Source organism: Antennarius striatus, chromosome 8, assembly GCF_040054535.1.
Source record: "Antennarius striatus isolate MH-2024 chromosome 8, ASM4005453v1, whole genome shotgun sequence".
NCBI lineage: Eukaryota > Metazoa > Chordata > Actinopteri > Lophiiformes > Antennariidae > Antennarius > Antennarius striatus.
The window spans coordinates 3,589,468-3,616,608 of NC_090783.1; the positions used below are offsets into that span (position 1 = coordinate 3,589,468).

The following is a 27,141-nucleotide window of genomic DNA, read 5'->3' on the forward strand; positions in this document are numbered from 1 at the left end:
AGAAAGTTTTCCAGGGATATTTACAGGGAATAAAGTTCTTAACCACATATCAGAAAGGGAACCAAGCAAAACCACGCTAGAATCCGAGGCTGGGAACCACCCCTTACTGTGTACCCAAGGGGTCAAGGTGACATTCCACAACACCTCTGAGACCGGCCTAATGGAGAGATCGGTGCTGGCTTTTGTTTAGTGGGAAACAGGAGAACATGAAAAAGTGTGCAACAAGAGATGGAAGTATGTAAAAGAGACACAAAGCGGAAAACCAGATTCTGGGGCAAAATTATCTGAATGGACGGAAAGAGAAAGTTTTTAGGGACTGAATCAATCCAGTTTTTGACAGATTATGTATTAATATCAACCCCTTTCCTTTAAAAATACAAACCTTTTACCGAGGCTGAAATTGAGATGTTCACAACTGTATAAATTTTTTTTTTTTTTTTTTTGCTTTAATTTCTGAGGTGTCTGTGGTAGCAGCCAATGTTTGGACATAATTTTCACCGTCAGGAAAAAACAAAACAAAAATTCTACTATCAGGCTATAATTGTGGGTTTTGGCGTGACGGATAAACACTTTTTGGTGTTTTGGGCTGTAAAATCTATTTACATCTCTTTTCATTTGCATTCCATTTAAATCAGCATCAGCACATTCAGGCCAAATACTGAGCAGTATTTTTTGTTTGTTTGTAATGAAAGGTGAGCTAAATAATAATAAACATAAAAGAGACAAATACGCAGTAAATTATACTTTAATTAAGCATTTAAATGCTGCATCAATTTTATTTTTTGAATTAGAAAGTGGAATGGTGAAGTTAAATTACTCGGTGATCCATAATACCCACAGAATTTCTTCTGATATTTAGTTAGAGGATGTAAATAAACATAAATCAACCAAAAAAGGTGCCACAGTCCAACAAGCAGAGGAATGTTCCTCTTACCTTCATAAAACCGAAGGACTGGAGGCTGAGTAGATACAGTCAGGTGTAGGTGAGCCTTTACTCGTCCTCCTCTTCTTCTTATATTCTGATTTCTGTCCTTTTCCCTTCGTTGGGGGGTAATCTTCTCCTCTACTCAGACTTATTCCCAGATCACACTCTGTGTAATGCCTGGAACACACACGGACAACAGAACGGGGAGAAAGTTAGCCAAAGAGTGGGAGTGACAGAGAAAGAGTTCCCTGTTTGGATGAAGCAGTGATCAGATACGGCTATTTTCAGATCAGGCATGCTCGTCTATGAGACTGGAAAGTTACCCCCCCCACAGTATACGGGTGGGGGCTAAGTGACACGTTTGACTATCTCTTTTTTACTACACGAACACATGTTTGCATACATGCATGCATACCTCACAGCATGTACCCACGTATGCAAGTAAAAACAAACTATATCTTCACATCCGTTGGCATACTGTGAAACGGCGATCTGGCCGTAAACAAACTGTAAATCTACAAAATCCACGACGAACGGCGGGCAAACTTCTGGCTAATAACGGATGGTTAGGATACCAGCGACCGGGAGCAGAAAGGGCCGTTTGGACCGAGTCTCCTCCCTGCTTTTAATGTCACACGGTAGCCCATGCCGTCAGCGCGGGGGTATGTAAAGTGAAGTTGTCCACACAGAACCTGACAAGTGTCAAATTGTTCTCACATGAGATTTCTTTTGACTCTCTGCTGACACTTTGATTGCCTGTAAAGAAGAGTCGCTCACGGATGAGCGAATGTTTCAGCAGACGGACCGACTCGCAATTTTTCATCACAAATAAACCGTGAGTGGGACTGCAGTGTCGTGTCACATTGTAAAAATATGCGTCCAATCATCTGAGTCATTAATAATGTTAACTGCTGTGTAATCCATATGGGAATGTATATTTTTGGAAATGACCACACACATGCACACACAGGCTGAATATACACAGCAGCGAGGTCAGCCAGGAGCACCTCTAGACCCCAGACTCCCTGCCATTCCCAGAATGATGATGCAACGACCGCTATTAGCATCTCATTTTTAGAGCACAGATACCTAAAACCAACCAGGATAGTCACTGCGCAAAAGGTTTTTTTTAACAATTCTACCTTCTTCTTCTTTCTTTTTTTTTAAACCCATAGTTGACAACAAACAAAACAGGAAGAAAAATAGGATGGATGGGGGCATCTGAGAAGAGATCAGGGAATCCATTAATCTGTGGAAAGTTATCGTGATAAAAATATGACGTATGAAAGACGTTTGGCGTTTCTTCTAAAACACAGAATAATATTTTGCTTCCCATTTGTTCTTTAGACAATGAATTATGCTGCTTTGGTGGTCCACCTAATTAAATATATCTTCGCCTGGTACAGAATTAGAGGACCTCTGCATTTAATTTCGAGAAAAATGCCTGCAATGCTTGCACATTAAGATCTACCACACATTAGAGGATGCTGTGGACCCAGAGTAATAAAAATTATACAGCTCACGGGAAGTAAAGAAGTGAAAAACCATCAGTCAAATAATGTTCTCCTGGAATAATTATCAAACTGATAACAATATCAATGCAGATCTAAATTCCATGGGTAAGATTCCTTTCTCAAGCAGTCATACTATGGCGAATAAACATCACAGGACTGTTGCTTCTAAGTGCAATGATATAATGGAGAGACTGAGCTGACTCGGTGGAGTGCTGTCTAGCTCTGTAATCTATGACTATGAGCAGAGAGTGCACTTTGCTGTTAATCTGGGTTTTTCTATCTATGGCATCACATTAGTCCACAGACCTTCGAAGACGGCTCGGCAAAAAAACCTTCAAAACGGTCCCTTGTGTAGATCAACACCTTATTGACTCTTGTTGAAAGTGCATTGAAAGAGTTTAAAGAAGTCAATGGCGAGTACTTAACATAAAACCCACAAGTAAGCATGATGAAACTTTCCGTGACATCTCCATCCTCTCATTCACGTTTGGACGGGTACGGAAGTTGTGTGCTTAATGGATAAAATAATTAAAACCAACATGACACAGTAGCAGCTCATTAAAGAGCAAACTATTTTTATAGACACTCAGAGACCCTTTGACCTATGAGCCACTCTGGAAAACACTGGCCGAGCCAACGCCATCTCACCCCTAGTTTCAACACCTAATTCATTATCAGCTTCTGCAAGGTCCCGCCATTCACACTCAAGTAAGTGACTGGTTATAAAAAGCAGAAGAGCTGTCACTTACTGAAAAACACTTAAATCTGGGCACGGATCACGAATGGAAACACACAACCACAGATATATCGTTCCGTGAGGTCAACTTTTTGTTGATTGGGAACAACAAAAAAATGCAACAGAATATTTATTGAACTGCATCTTCAAACGACAGTCATGGAGAAAGATCAGGGAGCAAGTGTGGCCTCCAGGCAACCCCTATTATCATTGAGACCAAGACTTAAGTAGGCATGTCGCACATAACCTGAACCGTGACATCAGGCTTTGAAGGAGGGGAGAGAAAGAGGGGGAGATTAAAGAATTAAAAAAAAACAGGGGAGGTGGGGGTCAATGACAAAAATAGAGGAGAGAAAAAGAAATAAACACAGTGAACAGTTTGTGTGTGTGTGTGTGTGTGTGTGTGTGTGTGTGTGTGTGTGTGTGTGTGTGTGTGTGTGTGTGTGTGTGTGTGAAATGGAGAGATCACCAGGGTGTAATAGAAAGGGCAAGAAAGTGAGTAATGGTAGTGAGGAGAAAATGCATTACATTCTTATTCCCTTATGGCGTTAACCCCCCCCTTCTTGCTCACTTCCACTTCCTCGTCTCTCTCAGTAACACTAAACCAGCAGGTGCGAGTGAGCTAACATTAACAGAGACATTCTTTCTAGCTCATCAATCAAGTCAAAACGCTACGATCACCTGTACCTTTAAATTCCCACATTCGAAGCTGTGTGAGAGGCTTTTCACAGAAATCTGTTGCATGTCACGCTGCACGCCGCATCCTCTTTCCTGCACATAAATAGGATTATAAAGACACAATAAACACGACATCATATAGATAGAGTGGACTTAAAGCCTCCATGCACATGAGCCAGGTCATTCACACTGGGAGCAATGTGAGGTTCCCAGAGTGATAGCGTTACACACTTTGTGCATCCTGGACACCTCCCACTCTACCTGTTCATCCAGCCTTCACATTGGACTTGAGGATGCTATCCATTGCCGCCTGCCTTTTCATTTTGTTTAATCAGTACATCATTTCTTTGTAACAGTTAGCTGATAATATGAAGGAAGCAAAGATAATGGCCGTTCCTTATTACTTTCTGTCAGATGGAGGATAACATAGAGGCATCAAGTGCACAGGGGTCCCTTTTCTATTCACCCAAAGCTTCTTGAGTCATAAATAGGATATGAACCAAAACATTGCTAGAAATAATAGGAAAGTACAATTCAATATTGACTTTAGGGTGTCTGTGCAAAGCATGTGCATTTACAATTTACCTCATGAATAGAAAATGTATCAGGAACCAAATTAAACCTACTTTTTTTATTACACATAAAATACTGCACTGCACAACAAGAGATCATCCAAATCATTTTGGATCAAAATCATTCTTAAAAAACCTAAATTCATTCGTTTTCCTACTAATAATTCTCCTGGCTGTCTCTTATCCTTGTGGGATTTAATGCCACTAGATCTAGATTTATTTATTTATTTATTTTTACAGTTTAAAAGCTTGCAATCCCACAAAACCCGACCGCATCTTCCTTTTAAACGCTGGAAGCATCAATCCATTGGAATGCACTCATCTTTGCCGCATCCCGGATGAGCTGCTTCATTTGCCCCGGTCGAGATGGTTTCAACCACGGGGTAATCATAGCTCGGAAATAACACGGAATAAAACCTAAATCAAATCCGCTACAACCGCTCACATTAACGCTAAAGCTGCGTCGTTTCCGAAACTGCGCGTATCTTACCTGTAAACAAATGCCGTCACTCGACTAATTCCGGAACATTTCGTCAGGTGGATTAAAAAAAAAAAAAAAGTCGCTTCCATGTAGGAAACAGAAATTGGAAGCGGCGCAGGATATAGACATGGAGCGCTACCGCTAAGGAAGCTAGCGCGGCGTCCGTGGATGAAACCGTACACCTGTTTTTCGACGCCGCTCGGCTAACTGAAGACAACTCGCCCCAGGGGTGACCGGGGCTCTGGCGGCAATGCGGTGAAGCTCGAACCGTCCTATCCCCGGTACTCAAGACGTAAACCCCCCCCCCACGGACGGAACTCTACCGGCTCCGGAGAGCTTCCATCCCGCCCAGAAACGGACTGCGTCAGCCGCGGCGTTCCGGTGTTTTGTTATTATTGAATGATGCCGCGGCCTCGTGCGCAAAATGGCCTCTTGTTATTTTCATTCAGCAACAGTCTGGCGCGAGCTGCTTCTCATTGGGTCGCAGGGTAGCCATGGCAACGACCGCGGTTCAATCAAGACTGCCTGCGTGCGGTTTAGCGCTGACCGGGAAGTACCGCTGTTTTCTAGCGGATGGAGAAATGCGCAGAAGCTGGAGCGTCTATGGATGACAGTGTAGTGTTTTGACTGATTTCCCTTACTCAAACAGCACTTCTGGAGTAAAATCAGCTACAATTAAATTGTATTAAATTAAATTAAATTAAATTAAATTAAGGAAAGGAAATAAAATAAATAATTTATGTAATTTCTAAAATACATATGCAGACGCATTCCAACACAATGTAATGGTGCTCTACCCTGTCACACTGTTGTACTATTATTTATGGTCAGTCTCCCTCCTCTCTGAGATGAGCTAGCTACACCCGCCCCCCCCTCCACCCAGAAGAGGTAGGGAGATGGGGTGGGGGTGGGGAGGGGCAGAAGGAGAGATGGAGACATATATAACTTATACATATTGCATTAGTTAATTAATTATTACTACCTCTGCCTAAGAGCTGGAGGAGGGCATGTGTTGTGCTTCTTTGTTGGTTTGTTCACCAACATCTCAGAAAGTTGTCAACAGATTTTGATTAAGTTTCGAGTGGCCGTGGAGGAACTGGAAGATGATGAGAGGAGGTGAGTACTGGTTAAGGTTGAGAGCAATGATGCGATAATTCAATAGTGACGCTGGTGTTGATACAGGTATTTGCTCTTCTGGTTCTTTTTAGTCATGTGTTTTTATTCCTCTGTTTAGTTATTAGTTCTTTTTCACACTTATATGAGACTCAAAAGAAATGTTGATTTTTTTCCCATGGGATGTTTCCTGTAAAAGATTAAGCCTAAGGAAAGATTCTGCTGTTAAACGTGTGCATTCCATTATCACACCAGTTGCATTTTTCATTATATTCTAGTTGTCAAGACAGACAAGAGAGAGAGAGAAGGGGAGACCACACAGTTATAGAACCAAGTGTGTTATTATGTCGTGTACGTGTCTTACATTAATTTATGGTATAAATCTATACACCAAATTTATATGTCATTTTTCTGGCTTCAAAACTTGGACAGAATTCTGATTATTACAGTGGCAAAAGAACAAATACAGCACCAATAAATCTTCAAATCACAACAGAGGAAAGCTGAGCCCCTTTACGTTCTATCCCTTGCCCCTGCATCGTGTTAATGGTTAGAACATGATGATAATACATTTGGGCTTAGTCAGTGATCCACCAATTTGTACTAGGATAAGATGGAGCTGTGCCAACATCTGTGTGTGTCCCTGGCAGCGAATCACCTTGACATCAATCCTGTTTCAATGGAATTGCTGAGCCGCACATAAATAAAGTTTTAAATTGCCTTCTTTGCAGAATAATATAACTGGTTAAGGAGGCCTAGCTGGTGTATGAAGGATAGGGATACAGATCGTAGCAGAGAATTATAAAATAAATATGGGCCAATATAACTGAAGTGTGTTATATTTAACCTTACACAGTAGATGTGCAAGCTGTTAGTCAATGGAGATTATCTGGAGCACTGCAGGATGTAGGTTAACAAGGATATTTATACAACTCAGATTTTTAGGTCATTGTCAGGCGCAAACATTTTCTTTGTAGAAGGGAGATTATTGCTTGTCTTCCTTGCAGAATTCTGCAAAGGCAATTTATAAAAAGATTGATTGTGTTTTAAGAACACAGTGAGGTATTTTAAATAAGTGAGTTTACTTCACTTTACTTTGCATCTAGACTGCAAATGTCGCACCGCAAGTGTTGATTCTTCAGCTGTTGACAGTGGCTGACAGGAGTTTGTTTTAGGAAAATCTAACCTGACACTCTGTGAATCTCTGGTAGGTGTGGATTTATATCAGCCCTGGCATGTTGTGTTTAACACACAACATTTCAAAGTATAACTGACGGTCTTCTGCCCCTTTATGGTGAATAACAAAGAGTACTGATTTTAAATATGTAAATACAATTTTTAAAAAAAAAATCAATTCTGTCTCTTTATGGAAACTTAAACGCAGCTGTTAAATCATTGACAGATTGGGTTGTATTGGTTTGTAGTAAATGATATGTTTCCCTCGACTGTGGCAGAAAATACACCATCTTTTTAATGATTTAACATGTTGTTGCTTTCATTTTACGGGTTATAGGAAGAGCAGCTTGTGTTCTGTCCCTCTGATGCACCTGAAGGATAAGAGAGAATTATCCATCCATCCATCCATCCATCCATCCATCCATCCATCCATTCATTCATCCATCTATCTAGCGAAGAAGCCAATAACATAACAGCCAAAAATTTAATACATTTGAAAAACTTTTGTGATATAATGCGCCAATAACGTAATAGTCCTGAAACAATTGCGTGATAAATTTTGGCTAATAATGAAATAATTAGGGGTTAGGGTCAGGGATTATTGTTAAGGTTAGTAATAAATTATTACAAAAATTACAATATTATTAGTTCAGGACTTTTATTACATCATTATTGGCCTATTACATTTCAAAAACAGGCAAATATGTTCCATTATAGGCTATTATTATATTATTGGGTAGAAATCACTCAGAAATGTTAAAACATTTATGAGGTTGTTTTGTTTGTTATTTAGTTGACATAGAAGTTAAAGAAAAGATGTGACTGTTTCCCTGTAAATTTGAAGAATGCATCCATTCATATGGAAATTTAAAAATGCAAATGACAAAAACAACAATAAAAATGTCAGCTCTGATGTGGTGTTACGACTGATAGAGCTCTGTGGTGTTGTTAAAGACGGCATAGCACTGCTTAGAAAATGAAACCAATGAAACATTGGTTATGATATTTAAAAAATCTAAACAGAGGATGCATTATCTGTAGATTACCTGGGTGTACTGTATATTTTTTCAAGATATAATTACCCACTTCAGTTACATTCATGATTGATTTTCCTGTCAGTTCACTTAGTGTAATGAATATTACTGGCCGTATTCAACGGTTTAGAGCTGCACGGTGAGGGAGTGTTTAAAAGGGATTAATTAAGATGTCATCTTTGATATACATAACACTTTTAGTTACATTAACGACAAACGCATAATGAACATTTTTAAAGCTGCAACGTTGACACATGCATAAAGAGACCTCTCTTCTGTCGACATGAAAGGTGTACAAATATAGAATGTTATTGATAGTTGACCTTTCTGAAGTGCCAACCTGACCACATCTGTGAGTGTGTGTGTGTGTGTGTGTGTGTGTGTGTGTGTGTGTGTGTGTGCACGCATGCATGTATGTGTTCGGGCTTTTATCACCAGCTCTTCTGTGCAGTATAAACAGCCCTCGCTGAATCTTATTGTTGTCAAGTAGTTGCCTTTTTATAGGTGATATGTTATCCACAGAGATACTTTAACAATCTTTTCTGACAGGGCCAGGGAGGATGATGATGATACATTATGTTTGGCATGCAGTGACCCACTGATGATATAGGTGCAGACGTTCTAACAGCAGAGCTTCTGATGGTAAAGCACATTATCATGCAAAAGTAATTACAGTACATTTCAACACAAGAGACGATTTGGATGCATTTTTCAGTCATCTGTCTTCAGCACATGTAATCATTAACAACGTATGTGCATGTGAACTTGATCCAAAAAGACATTTTGATACTTCAGATAGTTTCTTTTTATTTTCTGAGCACAATTACGGGTGAATATGCCGTGGTGAAATTAAAGGAGTAGAATCTGAAAATAGAATTGCGACCTGATAGTTTTAAAATAAAGGCCTTAGTAAATTACTTAAATTCATCGTCAAAAGCGTGATTCATATTCTAACAAAATTTATCCAAAAGTCAGCAATTTAAGTCTGGACAAAATGACAGACCTACACTGACATGCACAGAGCCGTAACGTGAGTGTGGCTAAATGAACAACCAGGACAGCTTAGGTCTTCTGCACTGTGTCTATTTATTCACAGGAATCCTTTCCCACCTCCACCGAGAGCCAAAAATGGACTTTAAGTAGCGCTAGCATAGGTGCCACCGCTGTGCAACGCAGTCAAGTGTTGATGAGGGTTCGATTGAAAAGATGCCCTTGGATAGAACATACACTGGAGCTGACCTCTGTGAACAAAAGAAATGCATTTGGATCAGTGCCAATCCCTTTATATGAATGCAAATGGATAATAATTCACTTGATAGCGTAGAAAGATGGCGTTACAAACCTCATCTCAGAGGGCGTGACATCATTATGATGTCTCGTGCTTTTACGGGTGCAGACAATCATCTTCCATCTTTGCCTGCAATTATTAAACATCCAATCCTCACGTCACCCGTGTTAAAGGAGAACAGAATGACACATGCATAGGGTTAAAAAAAAACAAGCCCTTTTGTCTTTGACACTATCTCCTCTCGTCTCACTAATGCTTTCCAAAGACTTTCATATTCTGAACAGCTGATACTGAGGTTGACTTGTCTGGTCGATGTTAAAGCAGCAAAGTGCTGCTTGAATGAGTGGCTGGCCTGTGAGTGCACGCATGGGGGACATTGTCTTACGATGACATCATCCCACTTCCAGTGACATTCCAGACTTGCTTTAATGTCTAAGAGGTGACCAGGTGAAAAGCCTGATGGAGTGTGACAGAAGAGAACCCTGCTGATGCAGAGCCCTGCGTGATATCTCACTCCAGCAGAGTGCAAGGCAAGTCCTTGACCTTCTGCTTATTGCTAAGGGCGTGTATTTTCACCTCGAAATTATTGCTCGGTTTTCTAATTCAACAGTTTGTGTTAGTGAAATATCAAAACTTAAATATTCATGGCTTCTGCAGTTTCAACATGGTCCTACAAACCCACTGTTAAAATAAAAAAAAATACAAAATTACACTTCACTCAATCTCAAATTCACTCTGGCTTCCTGCTGCGCTCTATCAATCAAAATGGGTCAACATGGCCCCCGTGACACCGTCACTGTCACTCACGACGCTTCACTTTGTACACAAAAACTGACATTGCAGTTTTTGTGACAGGTGGAGGAGAGGGAGCTGATGTCATGATGGAGGTGAGGGTGAGGAATAAAACAGAATATATATATACCTTGCATGCCATTTTATGTTACTGTCAATGAGATATCAGTTAAATCAAGACAAAAAAATAGAAAAAAAAAATAGTGAAAAACACAAACATCTTCTATCATCTTTTGGATTTCAGTTTCCTCATTTTCACTTTTCAGTCTGCTAATTTTGGAAGTTTTCTTTTTCATGTAGTCGTGGGGGTGTTGTTGTTACATGCCCTCAGTTTAGAACTATTTTTCATGCTTGGCACACCTGTACAGGACAGAATAAAAAAAATCATAACCCTTACCCTAACCTTAAGTCATAACCCGACCCTTTAACCTCTAACCCTAAGCCTAAATCCTTGTCATGCTCTTAAACACACGTACTGACTGACATTCTCTCTGCTGCATCCTGAATATTCCTCTGAACATCGTCCAGTCGAATGCCTTTCATTGTGTTGGCAGGACTGTCTTGTGTGCCTGCTGAGTGATTAGTGAAGTTGTTTGGAGCCTGATAAAATGTGATCAAGTGGAACGCAGAAAGAAGTTGAATGAAGGATCTTTGATCATACAATAATGGACAACGAGGAAGTAAACCTGAGAGAATCGTATGAAAGCTGATGTGTCTGAGATAATAAAGCATCTGATCCGTGGAGTGTGGTCATTTTGTTCCGACTATTCCTCGATGTGTTTTGTGATTACGACAAATAAAACTGATGCTGATTAACTAAACACATTTAAAAACCTTTTTTTTATTTCAACTTAGAACCAGACAGTGTTCATCTAATGTCTCTGAGGGTGGGCGGTTTGTGAATCAACGGATCTCTGGTCATTGTTTTCTGGAAAAATCTAAGTTTTGTTTCAGTTTTTCTTCTCAAATTTAAGGATATACACACTGTTGCTAACCCAACTTTTAAATTTAAAATAGCTTGTTCCTTCTATGACACATAAGGGGTCTGATAATCAACGAAGTGAATGCACAAAGGATTACTGTAACCTTTAAAAGAGGAAGCTCCAAGGGCCAGCGTGTCCATAAAAGGTGTGTCTCAAGATTTTCTTTTTAAACACCTTAGAAGCTGTTGTTTGTAGGAATGTGAAGGAGATTATACTTTTGGAGACAGGATTTGTGATATCCAGATTTACATTAAAATTAAATTTCATACCTTTGAAGGCCAAGTTCAGATTTAAAAATCAAAGTAAAAAAAATAAAAAAAATAAAAGCCTCATCGTTGTTCTTCATGCAAACACACAACCGATCACATTTTAATGTTTCATGTCAGCAGGACAGAAAGTCAACCTGCATCACCGAGCCTTCCCATCATCACTCGCTAATGAGCCTGAACCTCTAAAGAATTCATGAAACAAAAAAATGTGCTTCACAATTCTGATCTTGATTTAAAGGCCTAGCTATAAATCCTCACTGGTTTACAGCTTCTGTAATTAAGTAATGCTTCGATTAATCCGATCAGACCTGCATTACCAGGACAGAGGACACATGATGCTGCAGGTTCCAGTTATCACATCCAGGTATTTGTCAGTGTCACGTGTTCCTTTTTAACACTTTCATCAATTGGGAAAAGGTACCGACGTTTGCATCGTGCTCTTCTGTCGTCTGAGGCGGAACAATCTGTCCGGGATGAGGAATGTGACTGCTGGATCTCCCTCTTCCTTCTTTGGTAACAACGCTGCTCCACCACATCAAAAGAGTCCTAAATCGCTAAATCAGTTTTGACCACATGACCCAGGGAAATATTTGTGTATTTTAGCCAAAAGGGGGAAGGAAAGGGGGGAGTTGAACTTTTAGAGGATAAAATGGAAAGAAAAATGTCACGTGTGTTTTGTTACTTGGATTTTTTTTTTTTTCAAGTGAATTCTGTTCACTAGATCTTATCACAAAACCTTTAAAATGGAAAATAACAGAGTGATTATAATGAATAGCCTCATTAGCATGTCGCAGCTAAATCATTCCTCCAGTACTTTGCACCGGATCCGCCTCATGTCCAACTGCACTTCTCTCTTCTTGCATCTCACTGAATTGAACCACAGAGAATTAAACGTCCAGCTGCTGATTCCAGGTCTGTATTGACGTCCTGTCACCCCCTGGGGAGTGGATGGGTGGGTGAGGGGGTTCCATATAGTGAATATACACTTGAGTCAGCGTGTAGTAAGCAGCACCAGGAGCTCATACCATCAGCTAATGCTCATACAAAAAAAATAATAAAAAAATGCAACAGAAGCAAATGACGGCACGATTCTGACTATGTGCCAAGACGGGAGGACAGGAAGTCAGATTTTTATTTTTCTCATATGAACTTTTTCTAATCTCCATCAGGAATGCTTCCTCTCTCCACAGTTAATGACTCCATCTCATTTTAAACACAACTGACATCCTCTGACACGGCGGGGGGAGTCATCCATGACACATGTATGTTCACGTCCTCTCCATCAAGGGTAAAATGTGAGGCAGGGACGCTGTTCTGTTCTGTTCTCTCTCTCTAGCCTTGGGGGGAGGTTGAGGGGGGGTTGAAATAAAAAATGCACACATTTTTTCTTTCTCCCTCCGAGGTGTGATGAAAAGCGTTTTGTTGAATACACTAATCAATAAAATGCAAGCGGTTTGATGGGCTGCCACTCTCCCAGTGACACACACCAGTGGACGCTGGTCATATGACCTTTAAACATGTCCGGTCAGCAAACTGGGATGGATGGGTGGGGGGCATAGGGTGCTGCAGTGTCTTTCCTTCGTGCAGAGGACAGAGGGAACATCCTCCATACTGTAGCTGCTGCTGCTGCACCACTCTGTATTCACAGGACCTGTTCCCACTTCCACATCTCACCATCAATCTTTTCATCTCACTTTGTTCGCCGTGTTTCACATCCACCTGCCTCTAGCGATTTTAAAATATCAGTGGAAAATGAAGTGAAAAGCTTCACACCATGTAGATTCCCCTTCAATTTGACGATGGCGATGAAGCGCTCTGAAATAGCTGACAGGAAGTAAAATTCAAATTTAAGCATCTGTCCAGTGAACGCCAGTGTGTAATGAGGGATTTATAATTGACGATTCAGTTTACTGTCAGAGTCAACGTGCAGGATGACGTAACGTAGGTTCACCCAGCATGCATAGCAGCGAAGAGTCAAGAGGACAAACTCATCTTTTGTCCTGAGGCATTCCAACACTGTAGAGATTTAATCTGCAAATGAGGGAGAGGAGATTTGCCTGAGCCAGTAACATGAAGAATGTGGCACACAAACTCCCATTGATGGAGCCACCGCCTCCCACAGTTATCCCATTTGCATGCACGCACCAGCAAACTCTCATGCGATGTGAAATAGTCTATTTACAGCACCGTCACTCAGTTCGCAGGTCTTTATTTTTAATCTGTCGTTTCAGTAGAGTTCTGCACAGGAAACGTCTGAATCTTATCTCTTTCTGTTCATCGTGTTAACTGAAGTTGCCAGTCGTTTGGCAGGAGGCCATGTAAGCCGCCTCAGTTGAGCACCGGGTTAAACCAGTCTGGTGGTGCTGAGGTCTGTCCCCAGAAAGATGAGCTCCATTAATCTGTGGGAGGAGAAAGACGGGAAAAGGAAAGGTGTGTTTGCAGGATGGAGGGGGCTGTTAAATGGAGATTTTTAGTGAAAGGCCACAGTGTGACAACCCCCCCCCCCCTTTCTCTCTCCCCGCCTTATAAATAAATAAAAGTGTGCCGGGAAGCTGGAAGATTGGGGAGAGGGCAAACATGCTAGTTAAGACATTAAATTAGATCACAGTTTTGGGGTTTTCTTTAAAAATTTGTCTGTTTTTTTTAAATTGTGCTGATGATGTGTTGAAGTGAAGTTTCAGGGAATCAAAGGGAAAATTCCTTTGGGTAATGAAAAGATTTCTTGTAAATCTGTGGAGTAAATAAAAAAAGTTGAATAAACGTCAAAACATGATTAAATATAGAGGATACAACTAGATTTGATAGGTGTACACGGTTATAGAAAGGATTTTCTTTAGAAATTAACATACAGTATATAAACCCCACTGATAAAATGAACGTTGTTGGACGATTACGGTACTTTACTACCATCTAGTGGTCATTTGTAGGTAATGCAGTCACTTACATTTCATGTTTTAGTTTCGTTTCCTCCTTGCTGCTTTGCGTGACTCAAAACAAACAAAGGAGCGCTCCAGTCACGAAGATGATTCACACACGACCAGAAACATTCTGTAATCTCCTTTTAGACGTCTGAACCTTCATGCTTTGGAACTTTTAATGTGTCTTTGAGTGCAGGAACAGGAGGCTGTTGATGACGCCTGCAGCCCCATGTGGATGAGTTTCTTGTGCAGTGTTCTTCTGTATCTTGACTGCTGCAGTCCGCATTAGAGGGAACAGAGGTGAGTGGATCTGTAACAGCTAGAGAACAATTTTAAAACTATAAAGTGGATGACCAAGGAGCTTCTCTTGGAATGGAAACATGACCTTTCTTTGGGTGGTGCACATTAAATGTTTCATGGGTCAGTGCTGTTGAATAGCTGAACTTTATACAGCACAAAGTAAGTGTTATCTTATCTAATGGCTACTTTATGAGTGCTGTATTCTAACCTTATACAAATAATACACAACTATATCATTGATGTGCAAAACAGTTCATGATATTTAAAAGCAGGAGATCAGTATTGAGTATTCAGTGTTACATTATATTCAATTCAAATTCAATAAAACAAACAACTTTATTTGTCTCCCAGGTGTTTACTGGTCCGACAAGGTGTGGTGACACGTCACAGCAGAAAGACAAGTTCTTTCTAGTCTACAATAACAGAGAGCTTTTAATAATCATAACTTTACAGCATTCCTTCCTGGCCCTCACTCCTTATTTTTGTTTTCACCCTGATTTGTGCTTAAGAGTAAATGTTTAATAAACTGCATGCCCACCAGTGTCAGTCTGTAGGATCTGAGTAGGACCGAAGCTTCAAAGAGCCGCATGTCTGCTCATCCTTCTGCAGTAATAACTGATATATTCACCGGGAAATGAAACCAGAGCGGAAAGTTTCTCATTTCCCTGTTTCTGCATCGCCAGTTTCAGAAGTTCCCACTGAGGCTATTGTCTGAGGAAATGTGCTGAAAGTTGGTTTTCTATTCGTAGTCTGTGAAGTACAGATGCAATGGAGGATCTCTGACAGCAAAATGTTTTGGATTGTTTCGTATTGTACTGTATTGTTATATCTAAAATATGGAGCGTAAAACCCCCCCCACATCATTTCTGCCTCAAGTTTTATCCAGAATGTTTTTTTTTAGCATTCAAATGCATATTAAATGTTGAAAGGTCAAAATGTGAACATAATTATAACAATTTTCTTCACTATAAAGCACATTATTGTTGAACTATAAAACAATGCATATTTATATCAGCTTAAACACAGACAGCTGTGTAAAACATAAGATACCTAATAATTATCACTTCTCCCTCCTGTCTGTTTTTTTCCTTTGAGCTTACTGTGTTGGTTTTTCAGTATTATTAACTGTACTTATTCCCTGCGTTCATCAACCTGTCAAGCAGTTATTTATTTAGCAAAATAAAAAGAATCCACTCTGATTAATTTCCAGGAAAAAATAAGAGATAATTTAGCAAACAACTGAAGAACATTTAGTAGTTACTTTTTAGTCTCTAAATAGACTTCTCATTGCTGTTTTTTTAAAAGGTTTTTGACACAATGGTTGGCCCCCGTTCCTTTCTATCAGCGATCTTCATATGTTACCTCATGATGGGACCAAACCATCATGTGAGCTGCCAGAAGAAGACTTCCTGTCATGTGCAGGGTGGCCGAGCGGACTGCAGCCACCTCAGCCTCAGCGCGGTTCCCTCCGACCTCCCTCGCAACCTCACCGACCTGGACGTGTCTCACAACAGACTCAACAGGATCCCCCCTGAGTCTCTAGCCCCCTACCCGGGCCTGGTCCACCTTAACCTGGGTTACAACACCCTCACCAAGCTGGAGGGGGCGCTGTGTCAAACCCTGCCTTCACTGCAGACGCTCAACCTGGAACACAATCAGTTGCTTTTTGTGAAGAAACAGGATCTAAGCCGCTGCGTCAATCTGACCACGCTGATTGTGGCTAGCAACAGGCTACGGCTACAAGAGGAGCCCTTCTCCATGCTGCAGGTGATGAGCTACACGACAATGAGAAAATAAATAAATAAAAAAAATTTTCTCATCACATGAAATGAAATGAAATTCTCATTTTGATCCTCAGAGCCTGAAGGTTCTGGATGTTTCCATGAACAACCTGCAGTCGGCCAGGCTGGGCTCTCAGCCTCAGCTGCCCAACCTGGTGAACCTCAACCTGGCCTTCAACACCTTCACCGCTCTGAAGAAAGACGACTTCTCTTTCCTCAACCGATCGTCTCACCTGCAAGTCCTTAACCTGTCGTCTGTGTCTCTAAAAACAGTAAGAAAATAATGGTGTGGAAACGGGAAACGAAACCTCGATGTCACGATCTGGTCTGGTTACGGTTTGCACGTTTCTGTTTTTTGTCTCCTCGTGTTGCAGTTGGAGCCGGGTTGCTTCAAGCCCATCGCAGGCTTGCACGCGTTGATCATGGATGGGAGTAAAATGGGCACCCTGGGTATTGCTAAACTCTGCTCCGAGCTGTCGGGGACGGGGATCGGCGCCCTGTCTCTTCGGAACATGAAGCTGGTGACGCTCACCAACACCACGTTTACGGGGCTGCAGAAAACGCCGCTGGCCTCGCTGGATCTTTCCCACAACGGGATGGGTAAGATCGAGAAAGGCTCGTTTCGGTGGCTGCCCAAACTCCGGACGCTAGTTTTGACTGACAACAACCTGAAGCATCTGACCAAAGACACGTTTCAGGGGCTGAAAAGTTTGAGAAAACTCCATTTGATGAAGGCTCTGGTGAAAAGCCACACGTCCTCCACCCCCATCATCGATGACTTCTCCTTCCAATCGTTGAGCAACTTGGAATGTTTGATATTACAGAGGACTGCAGTGCGGGAAATCACTGCGGACACGTTCACAGGCTTGACCAGCCTGAAAGAGCTCGACATGAGCTGGAGTAGCTACGCTTCGCTCCGAAGCATCACCAACAAGACCTTCGTCTCGCTCGCCGGCTCGCCGCTCCGGAAGCTAAACCTGACGGGAACGGCTATAACGCGGATCGATCCGGGATGCTTTTCCGTTTTCAGAAACCTCACCACGCTAGTTTTAGATTCCAACTTCATCAAGCAAACTCTCACCGGCCAAGAGTTTGAAGGTTTGGAGGAAGTTCGAGAGATTCGTTTGTCTTTGAACTCGCAGAAAATCAATCTAACCTCCAACGCGTTCCTTCATGTCCCCAATCTGAGCATCCTGACTTTGGGGAAAAGTCTCACGGCCATGGCCTTGAACTTGGACCCGTCTCCCTTCAAGTCTTTGTCCAACCTCACCATCCTGGATGTCAGCAACAACAACATCGCCAACATTAGGGAGAATATGTTGGAAGGGCTCTGGAATCTGAAGGTGCTGAATCTCCAACACAATAACTTAGCCCGTTTGTGGAAGCGTGACAACCAAGGTGGGCCGGTGTTGTTTCTCAAATGGGTTCCGAACTTGACAAAATTACTGATGGATAGTAACGGACTGGATGAGATCCCAGCAAAGGCTCTGAGGGGGCTGAGGAACCTCCATGATCTAAGCCTGTCTAACAACCTCCTGAATAATCTGAAAGAACCCGTTTTTGACGACCTCAAATCGCTGCGTAATTTTTACCTGCAGAAGAATCTGATCACGTCCGTTCGCCCGGACGTGTTCGCGGCTCCCGTGTCCAACCTCAGCCTGCTTGTCATGGGCAAGAACCCGTTTGACTGCACGTGCGAGAGCATGCTGTGGTTTGTGACTTGGTTGAATAACACGAACGTGACCAGCGTTCCAGGTGTCACTGAGCAATACAAGTGCAACACCCCTTTGGCTTATTTTAACCGCTCCATCATGCATTTTGATCCCCTCTCATGCAAAGATATGACCCCGTTTCAAGCTCTTTATATCACCAGCAGCACAGCCGTCACCATGCTGACCGTGATCGCCCTCGTGGTTCGTTTCCACGGGTGGAGGATCCAGTTTTATTGGAACATATTGATCAATCGCACATTGGGATTTAGCGACGCCGACTATAAAGAGATGAGGGATTTTGAGTACGATGCTTACATCATACACGCAGAGGAAGACGGGAGCTGGGTCGAGAGAAGGCTGACCCCCCTGGAGAAAACAAATTGCCGGTTTTGCTTGGAGGATCGAGACGCCATCCCCGGCATGTCGCAGCTTCAGTCCATCGTGGAGAATATCAGAAATTCTCGAAAAATCTTGTTCGTCGTCACCGAGGCGCTCCTTCAAGATCCCTGGTGCCGACGGTAAATAAAAAAAGATTCGTTCAAGATGCTCGATGGACGCGTGATTAGTTTGTGCTGTCGAGTTAAAGCCTCTCTGCGCTTCTACCAATCTGTAGGTTCACCGCCCATCAGGCGCTTCACCAGGTCATCGAGGCCAGCAGGGACTCTGTGGTTCTGGTTTTCCTGCAGGACGTCCACGACTATCGGTTATCTCGCTCGCTCTTCCTGCGGAGGGGGATGCTGCGCCCACGCTGCGTTCTGGACTGGCCCGTCGACAAGGAGAGGGTGTCGGCCTTCCACCAGAAGCTCCTCATAGCACTCGGCATGACCAATCGTCTGCAGGAATGACTAGCGTAATAACGATTATATATATTACGGCATTGATAAACTTTGGGAGAAGGATGCACGGGACCCAGTCCAGCGTCCGTTTCAAGGTCCGACCCCTCATCCAAACCACAAACATAACCTAACTTATGTCCAGAGAGATGGAGCTCCGACGTCCATTTGGTTCTGCAATGAGCAGCACTTAGCGGGGCTGGCATGAGAAGCTTGTCTCGTCAGGTCAGAAGGTAACACCGACGTGCTTTCAACGCTCAAGGAAAACTCTGTGAGATAAAGGTCAGATCAAGGTGACGGTCAAACGTCTCTGAAAGAAGCAATTTCAAGTTTGCAGAAGTCATTATTTTACAAATACTGAGGCCAAATTTTTTAGGTATTGAGTTAACCGACATGCTTTGAGATATGTCTGTAATCCTCATGCGTGATGCAGGAGGCATGCTGAATGAAGTAAGTGTTATCTTCCTCCACGTCTAAATAAATACTCGAGTTTTTCCCCCCTCCTTAATTCAGAATGTAAATTCTCTGTTGCTAGAACCCCCAGACAGAAAAGCAGTCATTGTCTGGTGCGGCTATTTGCTTGGCGGGTGTATTTTTTGTTTTTGATCCATTCATCAATCTGATCCTGCAGACTGTCGATACAATCCTCTACTTCACCAAATTTCAGGGATTTAGTTCAGATCCCTGCAGTTTGCATCACGAGGCAGCGACAAGAGGTGAATGAACGTCACAACAATGAACCTCCGTGCATTCAAATTCAAATGACGGTGAACAAAATGTTTCTGTGCTGATTGTGCGTAGCTTATTCCTACCGGTCTCATTAATACTATAACCAGGACCCACTCAGTTTGAATGGACTGAAGCAAACTGATACCAAACACACTCTTTATCTGCGTAAACCAGAACTCACGCATGAAGAAATATGAGCATCTTAAAACACACACACACAGATGCATGCACACATACACACACATTTTAATGTATTTAGAAATTACTCTATCTTCAATTTACCATAAAATAAGACCACAAACTACAACTAAACAAGTTATTTTGACTACAATTCAGATATTAATTAATTTTTTCAAAAGAATAATTAAAAAATTAATTGCAGTTTTTATTGAAGCAAATAAATACTCAATAATTTAATTTCATTTATGGATGAACATAAACAACAATTATTTCATTAAATGAACTGGAAATGAATGTGACTCTTTTAAGTTAGTTCCCATAAAGCCAAAAGGTTTACAGTCGAGTCTCATGGAAAAATAAATCAGATTCATTTTACAGCAGTAAATATTTTGTTAAATATTAACCAGTCTCTGAGATTTGAAAAGACAGTGACCGAGACAGGACAGTGGAGAAAACATGTGACAAACAAACTAGTTAATAATTGATATTACTATATAATCAATAGCTGTGTACAACACATCTCATATTAACATTTTGTGTTGCTCTCCATCCATTTCTCATATCATACAATTCCCACTCCCCTCAGAAACATCCGGCAACACGTTCAAGAAAAAAAAGTATTATATAAGCACCGTGTGACCTTTGAACCCGGCTTGTTGCCCTGATAGTACCCCTTTAGAGAAGAGGAGGGACGTCACTGGTGAGGTGAAGGCGCAGGAAAACAACCTAGTATTTGAAGATACGGACACTCCACACACACATGCACGCACACACACACACACACACACATGCACACACACGGCTGCAAAGATGTCTGTTTTAATGGAGAGCTACGCGACGCCTTTGCTGGGAGCCAGCATCTTCATCATCATTCTGACCTACCTCACCTCCAAGCTGCTCGGCGGGTATCTCCACAAGTGGTTTGAGATGAAGCCCATTCCACAGCTGGAAGGAACATATCTCTTCATTGGCAATTCTCTACAGTTCCAACCCAACGCAGGAGGCAAGAAAGCGATCAGTATTTTTTACTTTTACTCCATAAAAATAAATAAAATAAATGTTAAAAAAAAAAAAAAAAAAAGTTTGAAAAACTGATGAAATAATTGTCTGTTGCAGATTTCTTTTGTCAAATTGTGGGATTCACGGAACAGTTCTATGATGCACCGCTGCTTAAAATCTGGGTCGGACACATCCCGTTTGTGGTTCTGTTCCACTCTGAGACTGTTGAGGTATGACTTGTCTGCACACACAATGTGTTTCATGTCAGCGTCTGTTCATCTGATGCAGTGAATCATTTTAGACGAGTATCCGATACGGATAACGTGTTTTTGACGAGGACGATACGAGTAAAAAAAAAAAAAAGTCATCAAAACTCATGCTCGTGAAATTCTCAGAACTGACTGACGTCACGCTCTGTGATTGGTCAGTCACGCACAGAGCCCGCCCCTCCCTACTGAGACTGCGTCCAGCGTCGCTGCCACGCACGCACGTTGATTTCTTCAGTTTGTGTCAATTTCGAGGTATTCTAGGTTACTAGGTGAACTTGTTACCTGTTTTGTTTTGTTTTGTTTTGTTTTGTTTTGTTTTGTTTTGTTTTGTTTTGTTTTGTTTTGTTTTGTTTTGTTTTGTTTTGTTTTGTTTTTTTAGTTTTTAGTTTTTAGTTTTTAGTTTTTTGTTTTTGTTTTGTTGGGTTTTCGTTTGTTTTTCGTTTTGTTTTGTTTTTGTTTGTTTTTTGTTTTGTTTTATTTTGTTTTGTTGTTTTTTCGTTTGTTTTTTGTTTTGTTTCGGTTTTTTGTTTGTTTTTTGTTTTGTTTTATTTTGTTTTGTTGTTTTTTCGTTTGTTTTTTTGTTTTGTTTTGTTTTGTTTTGTTGCACGTACGCGGTGCATTAAACCAGACAAGCTGTAAACTGCTCGTGTTGCATCGTTTTGTTTTTTTTACTTGCTTGCTCTTAGTTTGACCCTTTTTTTCTCACTTCAGTTCAAATTAATAATTTATATACTGTATAGATACTTTACACACTGTATAGACACACACACACACGTACGCACGCACACACAGAATTCTGCAACTACTAAAACTCCTACAGACATTGATTTTGACTTCTCGAACAATATTTGTATATAATTTGGATTATCATTGACAATATCTAAAAATAAATTGGTGGAATAGATAATAACAAATCAGGACACTAAATTTAAACTATAATGATTGAAATTTTTAAATTTATTTAATTGACACAACATAACTTCTCTGCAATTATGCATCCAAGCTCAAACTGCGAAATAAAAAACAAATGTATCTTCTGTGAAATTAAAACAATTGTATCCTGCTTCAAAAGAGATTGGTATCATCATAAGTTATAGGGAAATAAAAACTCATCTCTTCATATAGCTGAAATGGTGCGTAAGATAAACATACCAAGCATGGGTATGTTAATTTTTTTTAATGTGATATATAGAGACAAATATCAAAAGTACCAAAAAAACGGCCTAAATAGGTCAGGGCTGTCGACGTTTGGACACACAAATACCTCGAGATACGTTCTGCTTTTACACTGACTGGCTCTGCAAACAAAATTTCCATCTATATAGTTTTACAATTTCCACAGTCTTTATATATTGCACATAAATATATTGTTTATATTGCACATATCTGTTGTTAATGCCCCTCGGGGACAAACAAAGTTTTTTGGATTTGAATCTAAAAGTTGGTTTCTCTGACTGCGTTGTTCTTTTTTCCAGTAGACGGTTCTGACTAATCCCATTCATATGGAGAAATCCTATTCCTACTCCTTTCTCCATCCTTGGCTCGGAACTGGTCTTCTTACCAGGTCTGTGAATTCGGCTTTTTCCTGCATTAATATTTAAACACATGCACAAAACAAAAGCGTTATCAAAAACCGAGCGACTTTTTCCATGATTCTGTTTTTCTGTCTCATCTCAATCCCGTCTCCGGATTGGTCTTTCGATCAGCACCGGTCCGAAGTGGCGTCAGCGGAGGAAGATGCTGACTCCCACCTTCCACTTCTCCATCCTGGCAGACTTCTTGGAAGTGATGAACGAACAGGCGGACATCCTGGTGGAGAAGCTGGAGAAGCAGGCAGGGAAAGGCCCGTTCAACTGCTTCAGTCACGTAACCCTTTGTGCTCTGGATATCATATGTGGTGAGTATACGTACCATCGATATATACTGCAAACAAAGACAACCGGACTGGGAATCACATTTCAAACCATATCTGCACAGAAACTGCAATGGGGAAGAAAATTTATGCGCAGAGTAATTCCGATTCGGAGTACGTTCAGAGTGTGTACAAGTGAGTTCTTTCATTTCTAGTGCACCAATACAGTCAATAATGCAATATCTGGTCAATAATATATTGATATTCATCCTCAGAATGAGTGACATCATCAGCAGCAGGCAGAGAAAGCCTTGGTTTTGGATTGACTTTATTTACCACCTGTTTGGAGAAGGCCGGGAGCACGACAGGACCTTGAAGATCCTGCACTCCTTTACGTACAAGGTAAGAAACCGGTTCGAAAAAGAGTTCCCGCTCGGGGTTTATCACATTAAAATGATGTAGATTAGTAACTTTAACCTTCATTTCGTCCCAGGTGATCCACGAAAGAGCGGAGAACATTTCCGACAACGAATCCGACAACGAGTCCGACCAGGGCCCGAAGAGAAGACGAGCTTTTCTTGACATGCTCCTGAAGACCACGGACGAGGACGGCAACAGGATGAGCTTCCAGGACATTCAGGAGGAAGTGGACACCTTCATGTTTCGGGTCGGTGAACGTTTAGATGATTACACACTACGTTGTTCTGTTTGCAGCTGTTCCCCACCTCCCTCAGGTGGCCAATAAAAGCTCGTGCAGCTTTAAAGGGGTGAAGTGTTTAATGTATTTAATGCCTTCATTGTGCAGGGACATGACACCACAGCAGCCTCCATGAACTGGGCTCTCCATCTGCTGGGTTCTCACCCCGAGGCGCACAGCAAAGTTCAACAAGAGCTCCAGGAAGTGTTCGGTAACCTCACCTCCGTCTCACTTTCATGACATCATTTATTTCCCTGCACCCCGAGGTGCTTTGACTCACCTTTGCTTCGAGCCATCTGCTCTCGACGCGTCGCGAGGAACTTGTACGAGAATAAAAGCAGCGAAAACATCTCTGCCAAAATAACAAATTAAGCGTTTAATTATTTTTGCTGTAGTGTGGATTTCCATGCATCGTTTCCATGACGTCATCCGGAGGGACTTCAAGTAATAACAGAATAGTCTACCACAGTTTGAAAATATACATTTAGCCGACGGCGTAAAAACACTAAATCATTTATAATGAGTGGTTTTATTGAAAATAAATGGCTGTTCTGTTGCCAGAAAATGACTCGGCAGCAGGGTTAACAGCTGATCTACTGTAAAAAAAAAAAAAAAAAAAAAGGGAGACCACGGACAAATGGAAATATATAACTTTTTTTTTTTTCAATCAAATGTCCAAAGGTACATCTGATCGACACGTGACCACAGATGACCTGAAAAAGCTGAAATACCTGGAATGCGTGATCAAAGAAGCGTTGCGACTGTTTCCTTCCGTGCCTTTCTTCGCCCGCAGCCTGGGAGAAGACTGCCGTATCAGTGAGTTACAAATGAATGATGACACTTGAAGGAAACATTCCATAATGGAGTGCAAATCACCCAAGGCAGTGGTAATTAAAAAAAAAAAAATTTTTAAAGGAAGCCAAGGGAAGCAGCATTTCCTCTATTAATCCACTTTCATGTGATTTTTCTTTCTTTGAATAATAAAACCAGATTCTACAGATTGTGATAAATGACCAGTTTGGTTGATTAAACAGGAAGCAGAGTAAAGGAAATGTTCCATTAAACACAAGTAGATTCTCATTCACAGAAACTCAAATAAAATAAGTTATCCACCCTGTTCTAGGATATAATTCCATTTGATGCATCGACAACCATCGTGACCCCAAGACGGTTCCACCTTGTCCTCAATTCTGCCTCATGATGATTGCTTGAAATCAAGTTTCTTTTCTGTCTCTTAGATGGCTTCAAGGTGCCTAAAGGTGCTAACGCCATTGTCATTACCTACGCTCTCCACCGTGACCCCCGATACTTCCCCGAACCCGAGGAATTCAGGCCTGAGCGTTTTCTGCCTGAGAACTCGGCGGGACGGCCACCGTACGCATACGTCCCTTTCTCTGCCGGACTCCGCAACTGCATCGGTATGTTATTGGATCTGTCTCCAGGCATGGTTTCCACAGTCATTCTCTTAAATCTGTACATCACGGCTGTAATCTCTGCTGCCGTCCCTCCCCAGGCCAGCGTTTCGCCCTGATGGAAGAAAAAGTCGTCCTGTCTTCGATTCTGCGTCGCTTTAACGTCGAAGCTTGTCAGAAATTGGAAGAGCTGCGTCCGGTGGGAGAGCTCATCCTCCGACCGGAGAAGGGCATCTGGATCAAATTAGAAAAGAGGAAAGCCCCCACGTCATGAAACTAACACCTGCTCTGGATGACGGCGGCCTCTGGCCAGAAATACCAATCGTGGTCTTTATTTGCGTCGCATCCTGCAGTGTTTCCTAAATCCCCTCCGTGAGGTTCAGGGAGAGTAGTTTGTGTTGTAGAATTTTCTCAACATCATAATTACAATCAGTAATCCTTATAAAAATATATATTTTTTAATATTTCTTGACAATATTAGCTCAGATTCCTCCTCTAGCACAGAATTTTTGGGGAGAATTTTGATTGGCTCTGCAGGAGTTGAGAAAAACTCTTTCTCAGAAACACCAGGAAGTAATGACAAAACAATTTTTCATCTAGATGTTTTATGTTCCACAATATCTATCGATTAAAGTTCTCAGGCGGGCCAATCGATGTACAGATGATCACAGCCGGGGGGTGGGGGGGGGGGGTGGGTGTAGAAGGCCGTCGATGAAGCCACGGAATCACAACCGACGACCTGCAGAGCTGTTTACAACAACATGCGCTGTATACCAATCACCCAGCAGGTAGAGAACTGTATCATCGTCATCATCATCATCATCATCGTCATCATCATCATCATCATCATCATCATCATCATCATCATCATCATCATCATCATCATGGCCAGACATCAAAGCTAATGATGAATCTGATTATGGATGGAGGGGTTTGGGGTGGATGGATAGGTCAAACTTTCACTCAGGTTGGTTTTTTTTTAAACCAAAAGTGGTCCTTCATGTATTTTATATAACTGAATTCATGTTAGGTAGCAAATTTAATAGGTGAAAATTTCATAACGTTAACGACATCGTACCTCACGTCTGCTATGATGACGGTCCCATGTCGTTTTGGGAGTCCTTGGCAAGTGACCGTTTAATCATCCGTGTTCTAGGACATGTTGTCCGATGACCGTTGACGTACGGCGTCTTATCTGTCACCTCTCTGGGGGTATTTATACGAGAATACATTCAGTTTTATGATGATGAGCGAAACTCTTTACTCCTTGAATATCCTTGAAGATAGAAAGGTAACAAAGCCGTATTCATGGCGTGACACCTTTACAAATGACCCCCATCCATAATACCATGAGATGATATAGAGGGCATGCCTCGAAGGGTCAATGCCTAACACTAAAATGACATGCCTGATGATGAATTGTGTGCTTTTTTTCAATGCTATAAATTGAATTATTGGGCACAATCAATGTCTGGCTGGAGCTTTGGCGCCTGTACTCCAAATGAAGCAGAAAGAGATCATTTATCTAATGCTTTCTAATCATGACTAAGACAAAGAAGCTTCTATCTAGATTCACCGGCTGCAGGAGGAGGATTCCATGACATATAATTTCCACTTATTCAATTCTCTGGATTTATTCTGCAAGAAAGAAAAACACTTTTGTCATGTGCAAATATCCTCAATAAATGCTGACATAAAATCCAACATGTACTATAATATCCACTGTAATGGATATGTTTGTGCCTGTGTTTGAATCCAGACAGATTTTGCTGACAGAATGTTTTACTGCCAGAGGTTGTGGTATCAGCAGATCTGCAGAAAGTTATGTTTATCGGTCAAATAGTCATTTTGTTGGAAATATTTCTACAACTTCAAATGGATAAAAGGTGAGCGTAAGC

General features: G+C 41.4%; 3 protein-coding genes and 1 long non-coding RNA gene across 17 annotated transcripts in view; 2 read left to right on the top strand and 2 right to left on the bottom strand.

Annotated features, from left to right (window-relative positions):
- The window catches only part of LOC137599633 (sorbin and SH3 domain-containing protein 2-like), a 33,529-nt gene extending 28,309 nt beyond the window's left edge, over positions 1-5,220 (bottom strand). For 6 of the 14 annotated variants that reach the window (XM_068320587.1, XM_068320585.1, XM_068320583.1 and 3 more), the window contains exons 1-3: positions 4,916-5,220; positions 3,863-3,946; positions 935-1,102 (exon numbers count right to left, since the gene is read on the bottom strand). The gene's annotated coding sequence lies outside the window, so the exon portion shown is untranslated. Of the gene's footprint in view, positions 1-934; positions 1,103-1,340; positions 1,515-3,862; positions 3,947-4,915 lie in introns of those variants that run through there. The other 8 variants (XM_068320590.1, XM_068320586.1, XM_068320589.1 and 5 more) reach the window with 6 other exon arrangements.
- A 4,076-nt stretch (positions 5,221-9,296) lies between these two features.
- On the bottom strand, positions 9,297-14,644 carry LOC137600315 (uncharacterized). Its single transcript, XR_011036927.1, has 3 exons — positions 14,506-14,644; positions 9,572-13,960; positions 9,297-9,470 (listed from the first exon to the last, which is right to left on the bottom strand). It is a non-coding gene; the product is annotated as an uncharacterized lncRNA (long non-coding RNA).
- tlr3 (toll-like receptor 3) lies at positions 14,560-19,599 on the top strand. The gene is made up of 5 exons (XM_068321869.1): positions 14,560-14,779; positions 16,085-16,546; positions 16,638-16,832; positions 16,935-18,790; positions 18,886-19,599. Exons 2-5 carry the CDS (start codon positions 16,097-16,099, stop codon positions 19,115-19,117), a joined length of 2,733 nt encoding a protein of 910 aa, XP_068177970.1. The 5' UTR covers positions 14,560-14,779; positions 16,085-16,096; the 3' UTR covers positions 19,118-19,599.
- Positions 19,600-20,666: 1,067 nt separating this feature from the next.
- Positions 20,667-26,939, top strand: cyp4v2a (cytochrome P450, family 4, subfamily V, member 2a). The gene is made up of 11 exons (XM_068321974.1): positions 20,667-21,017; positions 21,131-21,243; positions 22,761-22,846; positions 22,989-23,179; positions 23,260-23,329; positions 23,410-23,536; positions 23,628-23,801; positions 23,940-24,042; positions 24,513-24,647; positions 25,070-25,249; positions 25,345-26,939. The coding sequence occupies exons 1-11, from the start codon at positions 20,825-20,827 to the stop codon at positions 25,515-25,517; spliced, it is 1,545 nt and encodes a 514-aa protein (XP_068178075.1). The 5' UTR covers positions 20,667-20,824; the 3' UTR covers positions 25,518-26,939.
- The last annotated feature ends 202 nt before the right edge of the window (positions 26,940-27,141 follow it).